Genomic DNA, 11921 nt, shown 5'->3' with positions numbered 1-11921 from the left:
ACAGGAGGAAAATATAAAGATATCGAATCTGGACTTGAACAGGTGCAGGGATTCCACAGCACAGATTGTTGGGAGAACGAGTTCCCAGACCAGGGGTAGCAGAGAATGAGCAACTCCCAATTAGCGAAGGTTGACTCAAGGCGTTGGTTGCCGAAGGGGAGTTGAGGGAAATTAGAGGAGAGTGCATGGAGTTTTGTGGTGATGTGGTCACAGCAGTGGAGCTGGGATGTGAAGGCATGAGGGTTTTAAAAAGAACTAGGTTAGGGTCAGATGTGCAGATGGAGGTCTCAAAAGTACCGCTCGTTTTAAATTTAGTTTCCCGCTAAATGCCAAAATTGATTTCCAGTTTTAGGGTTTTCTCCCAAGCTATGAAATTGCAAAAAGGCCAAACATCAATATTTTCGTTATCATTGCTTTCACGACTGTATACACAAATGCATCACAGACCAAATGCTTTTTTGTTTTTATTTTGGTAGAAAATCTGTGCCACCATCATTTATACAAAATAGGCACCTTTTTGGTACAGCTCGTTACAGCTCTTACTTGGACAACTCCAGAAGCAGGTATGCCCCCGTTCGCAGTGCCACTTCAACTGCACCTTGACGCCCACCATCGTCCACACTTGGTGTCAACTACAAGCTGCAGACAATACCACTGTTGTCTACAATAGGCCATGGCAAATCCATTCTCGCTCTGCAAATTTTCTTTTACGTGGACAATACACAGAATAGAGTAGTGGCCTCACTTGTGTATGGTCTGTTGCCGACTTGAGCACTGATATGACAAACGATGCCAATTTTTACCAGCAGGCATCACTGTACTGATGACGTTCGGTTACAACCTAATGTACACATCACATTTAGGGCACAATATACATTCATCAAAAGAAACTGGGAAAAAATTAATGTAAAATTATTGTTAAATAAGTTTAACAGCTACCACTGCCAACAGGTTTACATTGCAGCCAATTACACACAAAAGTACAACTCTGATCTGTTCAAACAGGACAGTAAACCGAACACCGGGGCGACAACGCAACCTCTGTCCTAACATTTATTAAACATCGTGCTGGGATGACCATCAAAAATATGAATCGCAATATCCACTCATAGCTATGACCAAAACCATACACAGCATCAAGTACAAACTGATGTAATTACACCAATCAAGTTGTCTTCCCATTTCATGTGGAAGGTGCCACCATTCAAGCCTAGTCCTAAAGTATGAGAACTCTAAAATATGCATCCCTCTTGGTCTTGAGTGCTTCAGCTTTGCACGTATTTCCAATGTAATACTACACACACCTGCAAATGCCAGCATGCACGAGAGCAGTGGTTCCCAACCCATGGTCACAATGACGTGGGAAGTGCTCAGCAGAATTGTTGGGAGATATCATTTCGTAGCTGACATTTTAAAAATCTTACTGGTGCGTGGAGGTCCAGAAAAATGTTGAGGGTTGAAGTAGCTGCAGATCCAGAAAGGTTGGGAACCACTGATCGTGATAACCATGAAGAACTGGGATTGACACCTCCCACACGGAACGTCTTTGCTTCCATAATATATATTTCCTCTTAACACCAACCCATCACAACTTGCCAGAGGAGCATCAATATTAGTCCAACAATGATCCTCCAGCTGACAAGTCTTACAACATAGGCATTTTAAATGTAACAATGTCACAGCCAACCAGCAACAGTTCTGCAGAAAGCCTACCGTACTGAACTGTGAACAAAAGCAGATACATGGAAGTTAAAACGCCTCTGGAAATGGCATGTATGTAAAATTGGGGGTTCCAGCGAGAGGGCCGCGTTTTTCTTATCAACACGTGTGGGAATGTGGGCATCAGATGAGCAGGGAGGGTGTAGGCTTCTTGCCGGGCCACGCCTCCTTGGCATACTTCTTCTTGCGCGGCAGAGTGGGTCCGGGTTCCGGTGCCGCCGCTGCGGCGGTAGCGGCAGCAGCCGCAGCCGCAGCGGCCGCCGCGGAAGCCGAATTAAGATTCGGTGCAGGGTCCTGCTCGGGAAACACCTCAACGTCGGGTGCCGGATTGGGTAAGGGCAGGGGCAACCCCCCAATGAGCGCGGTGGCCCCAGCACCCGGTCCCAGGGCACTGGGCGAAGTTGGGGGCATCCCCGACTCCCCGCCTGGAATTCCCGAGTAGAGCCCCGAGGAGAACGGGAAGCCGTGCAGCCGCTTGGACGAGCTGTCGCCGGGGCTGGTCGGCGTGCCGGGCCCATCCTGCTTCCTCTGCCCAAGCCAAACACACAGGGGAACGGGACTTATCGACCCGTGCACGAGGGCACATGGGCACGCCACACGTGGTGGCTGTGCTCTTCATGCCCACACTGGAAAGCTGACAAAGTGAAATGATGAGCAAAGCACTGGAGATGGGGTTAGGAGTTGGGTTATGGTCAGTTGGAGGGCTAAAACTAATGACTGGTTGACTAGCTACTTCGGGGTTAGGGCTAAAAGTTGGTTGGCTCATTATAAATCCCGTCAAAAACTGTTTCACACTCCTTACAAACTGATATATCTATTTCAGTGTTCGACTACTCTTTGATCCCGGTTATTAAATGTATGTTGAACTTCTTTCGCACCATATGTAGTCAACCGTGCTAATCAGGGGTGAGGTTTAAAGTGCCTATCATGAAGATTTTCAATTTGTTGGGCTGTGAGGCAGCCATTAGATAGCAGCATAGAAAATTGGTCACTCACCAATCTGTAAAGTTGTTGTAGTGTCAACTGCTTGTATACTTAGATTGTCTCTGGCAACTCCATTATTCTCCTACATACAAAATATGGATTTGGATACTCATTCCAATGCAGGAACATCCAACAAATTCTACTTAATAAGACCAATGGATAAATAACTATAATGGTTATAGATATTATTAAAAGGTTAATATTATGTAGGCGGCAAAAGCAATCCACTTGAAAATGGTGTTTGTCTTGCTGATCTCAGTGTGGGAAGTCATGTAGGCGATACACAGCACCTTCAGTGGGACAACGGCCGTCTGAATCATGTTACGGAAACGGCCAACGGACGGGTCAATGTCCTCTGAAAAAAAATCAAAAAGCACCTTTCACAATCACAAACAAAACTCATATAGTAAAACTTTGGAAAACAAATAATGCCTTCAGTTTACATATCTGTTATTATGCTTCAGAAAAAACACATCACACTATTGAAGTTAAGGGGTAGGTCTATGCATGGAATGCATTGGTATTAATTGTAACAACTCCAGAGGCGTGAAAGGTTAATCTACCCCTGACCAAAATGTCAAATCCAGCGTTGGATGAGGGCATACGCATTCGTGTTGCATGCCGTTAGTGAAGTTTGACCATACTTTACCACACTGGTCAGTGCGGGTTGAAAGTGGAGGGGAGATCAGAACAATGGATTTTGGTGCACTGCCCTCTGCTGCTCACATTATACCTGTCCTTTGCACACACGGTGGTCAACTGGGTGATTTTAGTCAGAGAGGCTGTAATGCGAATACATATAGATTTCCAAACCGACATATCACTGAAGAGTTTGCCTTTCAAATTGTGTTTTTTAACCGTTGTAAACCGCACGCGTTTGTAGCTAGACACGTTCACACGATTGCGTCTGCAGCCGCAGGGAGAGCTCAGATCACAGGCGTGAGCGAGTGGACTCGCGTACCTGGATTGATGACCTCCTCGTCCTCGCTAAAGCTCACGTGGAAGCTCCTCCGCCTACGCTTCGGCCTAGGCAGGTCCAGGTTCCCCTCCTCAATGGTGAGCGTTGCTATGCGTTTATTATGCGCGGTATTGAAGTCCGTAAGGTTCTGATTGCACACAACATACACATTTTCCAATCAAAAGACAATTCCAAAACCTCGTACGAAGTGAATCATGAAAGCTCAGTACTCCCCTGCATTGGACATTAAGTAGCCGTGTAAAGATCGATCGACTATAATTGTTTCATACGCTCAATATATATGGATTGGTTCGTGTAACCATGCATTTTTTTATTATTATTTATGCATTATGTTGCATATACATTTCTGATGTTTTAACATTGATGCTAAGATAATAAATGACACTGTATGAGACAGAACAAATGATAAGCACCACAAACATGATTGTACAATCAAGATGAAAATCAATATTCTTGAACCGAATCAAGATCCCAATCGTGACGTAAAATGACAGATGGTGGTCGATTGTTGCATGCCTATTAAAGATGAGTCTTATGTTGCCAAGCATTAAAACATTACATATCAAATGTATAAGTCACCGTTACTTAGTTGCACATTAACTCTGCATGCACAAAAAGGTTGACAATGCAGGCTGGAATCTGATACCATGTTGTTACCCTCCAGCCTCAGCAGCACAGCTGTCCACTTCCTATAATGCAAAAAGCAATGCACCCCCCCCCCCCCCTTGCAAAATATCCCCAACACCCTGCTACTGTAGAGTTCAGAATTACAGTATTTGCACACCAGCAGCCACAATTATTGCTTCAAGCTCTTGACATCAACCACAATTAGCTTGAATCACCAGTCTACGTCCACCAGCGAGAACCACCGAGCACCACCGTACACCCCTCCCCCAAGTTCCCCATAATGCCTATTTCCCACTTTAGTAAACTTTTTGTACGTGACTTCTTAGTTGCCTGTATATATCTCGCATCCCAGTTTGCTTAATTATTTTTGTAATCGGTGTATGCGACCTGCTGACATTAATTAAAAACACGAACACCGACAACAAAAATAGACCATAAGTTGGAAAGTGCACGAACATGGAGATACCCTCCTCAAAATTGCACTGAGAGACAGAAGAGCAGATGAACCAACATACAAACGCAAATCAGATATGATCAGTAAGTTAAGATGAAGGGAAATTGTTGGGTGTAGGCAGGACACATCGCTCGAAACAAGGACGGCTGATGGACAAGATTAGTGACGCCCGAGAGGGCAACCACATTTGATGTAGAGTTGTGAGGTCAATTCATGAGCAGGAGTTGGCTAGTCACACAGCAGGACCAGTGAAGGATGGTGATTTTGTGACAAATGGCTGATGTTGATGATGACACGGGTTAAGTGGGAACCTCACTCACATCTAGCTCTGTCTCCTCCTCCGGGAGGCCAAGCAGTCCACCCTTCATCTCCTCCTCTTCATTCTTCTCCTCCCCCTTGCCCGTGGCACCACCGGGCAAGGTCTGAGGGCGCTCGCGCAGCGTGTAGGTGCGTGTGGAGGCACCGAAGGTGAGAGTGGTGTCCACGGGAACCTGCTGTGGCTTGTGAGGCTCTAGACGGATCTGGCCCAGGAACGAGCCATGTGCTGCCACAGTGACGAGGTACACGAGCGTTATCTGTTCAATAGGCACCCTATATGTTTAACGTTTCTTAGATAAAATTGTACTAGAATCAATCTAAAAATAACATGTAAAAGCCGACTTACACAACAGGCATTTTATTATTTAATGCCATATTTTCTTTATCACGTGACAGGTGTTTGCTATGAGTTCTATTTGCTTCATTTGTGTAATCTATATTGGTTTGCTTTGGTAATTTTGGTGACAGGTCATTCTTGAAAATAAGACTATCCTGGTCTCTTGCGATCTCACCTGGTTCTACACAAATAAACTTGAACTTTGTCAGACAATGCGTAATTGATCACATCATTTCCATATTATACGCTGACGGTTATCAGCTCGACAGTGTACCCAGGATAACGGAATTCACTATATTTCCATGTGTATCACAGCATGCAACAAACAACTCACTGCTATTGAGGTCGATGATAAAAACCCTCTTGAGGTGTTTGTGGTAGACGAGGGCAGCATGGACACGTGAGCATGATTGGTGGTCAATGGGGAAATCGCACAGGTCTTGATTCCGTCCAAACAGGTAATATTTCTTCTCATCAATTATCAGTTTCTAAACATGACAAGATCGACATTCAATATTAACACTCAAATATTATCCTCGACAGCCTCCCCAAATCGTTTGACCTCTAAATTCCATGATACAAAATGTCAGATATATGATCCACACCCCCACGCAACATTACCATATTACTCCGATCCCTCAATTAACTCCAAATAAGTCACAGATTCACTTCAATATTGCCTATCATCTCACTTTAATCTCCCCCCACAAACTCTCAATTCCAGCTTTTGTTGAAGCCAAATATCAACCTTCTTTCATGGAAAGTTTACTCTCCATAATCTCGAATTCCCTTCCCTATGCCATCTATTCTGTTAACTTCTGTGCCAGTACAGGCTGAAGACCGTCCACTGCCTTCCGACTTGGTAGCATTTAGATGCTATATAAATCCAAATTGTATCACAAAATAGTCATACACAGATTCATCTATAGATAAGAAAGGAAACAAAGAAAATGTACAGGTTAATCTTCTTGGTTCTTTCGGTAAGTCACGTAGAAGGGAAGTAATAAAATAATAAAAATAAAACATAATAAAATAACTCTCACGACGTTTCGGCTACAACGCAAGCAGCCATCCTCAGGTGAAGAATGAAACACCACCAAGCTTGGAGCGTATATTAATGCTACCCCCATCCCCTCCCTTTGATGCTGCTAATCCTGCATAATGCATGGGCATAATATGACTTTGAAAACCCCCGGCCCACCTCCTACGCATTTCCCATACATATGCTAAATTCCTCTTGATATGCAAATTATTTTGTCAAGGCGCTCTTCTTCCCCCCCTCCAACCCAGCTTAAATATACGCTCCAAGCTTGGTGGTGTTTCATTCTTCACCTGAGGACGGCTGCTTGCGTTGTGGCCGAAACGTCGTGAGAATTATTTTATTATGTTTTATTTTTAGTATTTTATTACATCCCTTCTACGTGATTTTACCGAAAGAACCAATAAGATGAATCCCTGCAGTCACGAAAGCTTTAAATCGAAATGTACAGGTTAAATTATTGATGACAATGTGAGCATTAAAAACTTCATATGCCAAATTAAATCTGAGAAAATACTGTGAAAAAATATATCACCCCTATAAATTCTAGAGAATCACCTTAACATTGACATTCAATCGTCATTCATTCTTCAGTGCATGTGTAAGCAATAGATTACTGAGAATTTGAAACCCCTTGTCACGTCAATTATAGAATATTTACAATGGTCAAAATTAGTGTGGGAACAATTCAATTTGGTAAAGGGCAGGAGGAAGCAGAATGCATTCACAGAGCGCGTGATTTGCAGCTGTTAACAGCAACACAACGACAACCATCGCACCTCAATCATTTTGTCGCCTTTAATCACATCGAGATGCAGCCCGGGTGGCGGCTTTCCAGCCCTGTGGGGAAGACACAAGGTTGAGTGTATGCGCAACATTTTACCACAACATAAGGGCAATTACTTCAACAAATACAGCGGTCAAATGTATTTTAGCATCTTAACTAGTCTCCCTACTTTTTCGATTTAAAGCTTTCGTGACTGCAGGGATTCATCTTCTTGGTTCTTTCGGTAAAAAAACAAGCATGGGGCGGCGTGTTGTGAATGTAAATCTTACCCACTATTAACTTTCAACAAAAGTGGCGCCCAATTTATTGACTCGAAAGAAGATGATGGGCCGAGTCGTAAACTACAGATAGATTTGACTGTTTAACACCAATGACCGCTTTAATGAGGAAACATCGGTAACGTGTGCAATGCAATGCACACACACGCAGGCACTGAGACGAGCACATGGTTCACCTTGCGAATCTTTCATGCAGGAAGAATTCCTCACGCTGAGCACTTGCTGCACTTTAACGACAACACCTTCCAGGCTGGCAATTTCCACCACCTCCCATAATGTACTGTATACATACACCACCTCCCACAATGTACTGTATACATACACCACCCCTACCACGCCGTTAAGTATAGGGCTATACACATCACACGTTCCCGAAGGTCAGTCGGCAATGGCTCAATCTTTCCCGATGGTAGATAAAACAAGTACACCACTGTACTACCTTTGATTACAACAGTCGTCCTATGGAGGCTGGTCTCCGCCATATGAACGTGGAATTTAATCAGTGCGCTGCAGAGTCCAAACCTTGCGAGACAAATTCCACATTCTTATCACGCCATTTGCGTTGCGATCGAAACGTCGTGATCTATTATATTGTCTACCTACGTGACTTTACCGAAAGAACCAGAGGATGGATTCCTGTAGCCACGAAAGCTTCAAATCAACATACGGCGCAGCCCTGCAATTGCTTGCTCAAGCTACTGCTGGCGGAAGGCTATCCACTAGAGCCCATTGAAATGTATCTTGGCCTACTCCTCCGCACCGGCCCTGCGTGCCGCGTGTGGCACCATGCACACCACTACGGCTCTTCGTCGAGTCGGAGCGTCCTGCTGCTCAAGCGAGCGTGGCCGCGCTCCCCTCCCATGCAGCAGCGCTGAGCCAGAGGAGGAAATTCTACATTCCCATGACAGGGCCCTGTTCATCCTCAGGATGCCCACTCTGAAAATGCACGGCACACGCTCACTTGAGCGCGTTCCTGTCCATTGCGCAAATTGAGTAAAGCTATAAATGTACACATTCTATAAACAACCACGAATACTCGCTCATTTAAGTGTTCGAGCATGCATGGCCCGCGCCCCGAGGCTTCATCTAGGCGAGGTGGCGGGTGCCCGAAGCGAAGCCAACGGGCGAGAAGCGCCGGGGACCGCGGGAGCCTCGCGGCTCCTCGGAGGCCGAGGCCGAGTGCAGCCCGCGGGGCCCGGGGAGGGGGGTCGCGATGGCGCAGTCGCCTCACCAGGACGGGCACTCGAAGAGAGACTTGATGATCGCATCCCCACTGCTCGACGCGGCCATCTTCCACTTCACTCCGCCCCTTTTCCGTTCCGCCCACTTTCACCTTCACCACGCCCACTTACACCACCCACTCACTCACAGACAACCACCCACACATTCACTCCACCCACTCACACAGACACCCACAACCACCCACACACTCACTCCACCCACACACACAGAGACAGCCACACACTCACTCCACCTACACAGACACCCACAACCACCCACACACTCACTCCACCCACTCACCCACACAGACACCCACAACCAGAGCCGGCCCAGCCACTAAGCGACCCTTGCAATTGCAAAGGGCCCCGTGGCCAGCAAAGGGCCCCCTAAAGTCACTGCTAGCTAGTGGGTGAAAAAAATCATACATCAAAGGGGCCTCCAACCAAATTTTGCTTAGAGCCCCCAAAGGTCTAGGGCCGGCTCTGCCCACAACCACCCACACATTCACTCCACCCACTCACACAGACACCCACAACCACCCACACACTCACTCCACCCACACAGACACCCACAACCACCCACACACTCACTCCACCCACTCACACACTCACTCCACCCACTCACCCACACAGACACCCACAACCACATACACATTCACTCCACCCACTCACACAGACACCCACAACCACCCACACACACAGAGACACCCACACACTCACTCCACCCACACAGAAACCCACAACCACCCACACACTCCACCCACTCACTCACACAGACACCCACAACCACCCACACACTCACACAGACACCCACAACCACCCACACACTCACTCCACCCACACACTCACTCCACCCACACACACAGAGACACCCACACACTCACTCCACCCACACACACAGAGACACCCACACAGTCACTCCACTCACACACACAGAGACACCCACACAGTCACTCCACCCACACAGACACCCACAACCACCCACACACTCACTCTACCCACTCCACCCACACAGACACCCACAACCACCCACACGCTCACTCACACAGACACCCACAACCACCCACACACTCACTCCACCCACACACTCACTCCACCCACACACACAGACACCCACACACTCACTCCACCCACACACACAGAGACACCCACACACTCACTCCACCCACACAGACACCCACAACCACCCACACACTCACTCTACCCACTCCACCCACACAGCCACCCACACAGACACCCACAACCACCCACACACTCACTAACAAAGACACCCACAACCACCCACACACTCACTCCACCCACCCACACACTCACTCCACCCACACACACACACAGACACCCACACACTCACTCCACCCACACACACAGAGACACCCACACACTCACTCCACCCACACAGACACCCACAACCACCCACACACTCACTCCACCCACTCACCCTCACAGACACCCACAACCACCCACACACTCACTCCACCCACTCACCCACACAGACACCCACAACCACCCACACACTCACTCCACCCACCCACACACTCCACCCACCCACCCACACATTCACTTCACCCACACACACAGAGACACCCACACACTCACTCCACCCACACAGACACTCAGAGCCGGCCCAGCCACTAAGCGACCTTTGCAATTGCAAAGGGCCCCGTGGCCAGCAGAGGGCCCCCTAGAGTCACTGCTAGCTAGTGGGTGAAAAAAATCATACATCAAAGAGGCCTCCAACCAAATTTTGCTTAGGGCCCCCAAAGGTCTAGGGCCGGTTCTGCAGACACCCACAACCACCCACACACTCACCTCACACAGACAAATCAAAGATCAAAGATCCCCCATATAGCCTTAACAGACTGTAGGGGCAAGTGCTGTTAGCGAGCACCTATGAAGGCCGGAACGGTACACGAGGGGGTGGGTGGCCAGCACCACGCCCGACCGCCTTTGTCTCCCCAGTGGCGATGTTTACACACCGCACCAGGTACTCATTTGAGGCTGAGTCAACCTAGGGGAGGCCCAGGACCGGTTCAGATAATCGTCACTGGTGTTGGCCGTGAGCGGGTATCGAACCCGGGTCGCTAGGTTCATAGCGCAGCGCGCTAACCGCTACACTACCGCTCCCCACAGACAAATACAGCCACCCACACACTCACTCCAGCCACACACTCACACAGACACCCACACCACCCACATAACCCTCATACTACCGACTCCACCCACACACACTCACACCACCCACGTCACTACGGAGCCTGCGCCAGGTCAGGTGCACTTTGAGGCCACGTGAAGTGTCGAAGGCTCGCTGATATGAGGTCACGGGACAGACGCAGGTGCCATGGGTTGATTGAGATGCATGGCAGATGCGCCAGCTGTGCCCCCTACTGTCAACTTGGTAGATTTTAGTGGTTAAAAATGTAACCTAAGAATATGAATCCTTGCAGTCACGAAAGCTTCAAATCTAGAGTTAAAAATGTAGTTAGGAGTTTTGACTACAAAGTGATACTAGTTTTACTGATATCATAGGGATGATGAGCTGAGTCAGGCTCACCCTACCGTCACACCATAACTGTTGTTCTTGTTGCATAAGCAGTTTATCTCACATAAAATGTGTTGGAACATTGATAAGATGCATGTAATCCGTGTGTCATTTTGAAAAAATACATGTTCGACTTGCAAACAGGATGCAGATATGCACTCATACTTTATACTTTTTTTCATCAAATAGGGTATATTCAGTTAAACGCGTATTCAAATAAGAGCACGAATTTAACCACAGTGCACTATACCAGTAGTGGCTGTGATAGAGAACACTACTATAAGTTACTCAACCGATGAGAATACATTTTATATTTGTAAAAAAATCTATTTCGTTTTCATTCGTAATGGAAGCCCAGTAAATGAGAATACTTTTTCTCCCAGGACGATACTGTTTTGGAATTTTTTTGCCAATTCCTCTTCGAGAAACGTTTTGAGGCAATGATCACGATTTGTTTTTGATCAAGCGCCCTTTACTCCGGGGCATCTTAGAGCTATTTATACAACGCGACACTACAATGAGTACATGTTCATCCCAAACAAACGAAAGGGCACTCAGCCTCATTTCGGGCACAAGGTGACTCTAGACCAGTGGGTAGTCGTCTGCTCGGTGGGGGCGCTGATTTCTGCCACGTGTAATC

General features: G+C 47.1%; 1 protein-coding gene across 4 annotated transcripts; it reads right to left on the bottom strand.

The window, feature by feature from the left end:
* Window positions 1–451: 451 nt before the first annotated feature.
* Window positions 452–8874, bottom strand: PPP1R8 (protein phosphatase 1 regulatory subunit 8). 4 transcript variants are annotated; one of them, XM_078614893.1, is made up of 7 exons: window positions 8754–8874; window positions 7237–7297; window positions 5753–5906; window positions 5084–5307; window positions 3665–3809; window positions 2994–3058; window positions 452–2247 (listed from the first exon to the last, which is right to left on the bottom strand). In XM_078614893.1, the coding sequence occupies exons 1-7, from the start codon at window positions 8810–8812 to the stop codon at window positions 1843–1845; spliced, it is 1113 nt and encodes a 370-aa protein (XP_078471019.1). In that variant the 5' UTR covers window positions 8813–8874; the 3' UTR covers window positions 452–1842. The 4 variants fall into 4 exon arrangements, with proteins under 4 accessions (XP_078471019.1, XP_078471023.1, XP_078471042.1 ...); XM_078614897.1 differs by lacking the exon at window positions 8754–8874 and adding an exon at window positions 7699–7722; XM_078614916.1 differs by lacking the exons at window positions 7237–7297; window positions 8754–8874 and having other exon boundaries at window positions 5084–5185; window positions 5753–5884.
* Window positions 8875–11921: the final 3047 nt, after the last annotated feature.

The sequence above is a fragment of the Lampetra planeri genome, chromosome 2 (assembly GCF_965212315.1).
Source record: "Lampetra planeri chromosome 2, kcLamPlan1.2.h2, whole genome shotgun sequence".
In the NCBI taxonomy this organism is placed as follows: Eukaryota; Metazoa; Chordata; class Hyperoartia; order Petromyzontiformes; family Petromyzontidae; genus Lampetra; species Lampetra planeri.
The sequence above is the reverse complement of the archived record's forward strand: the minus strand, read 5'-3'. Positions and strand labels throughout refer to the sequence as shown.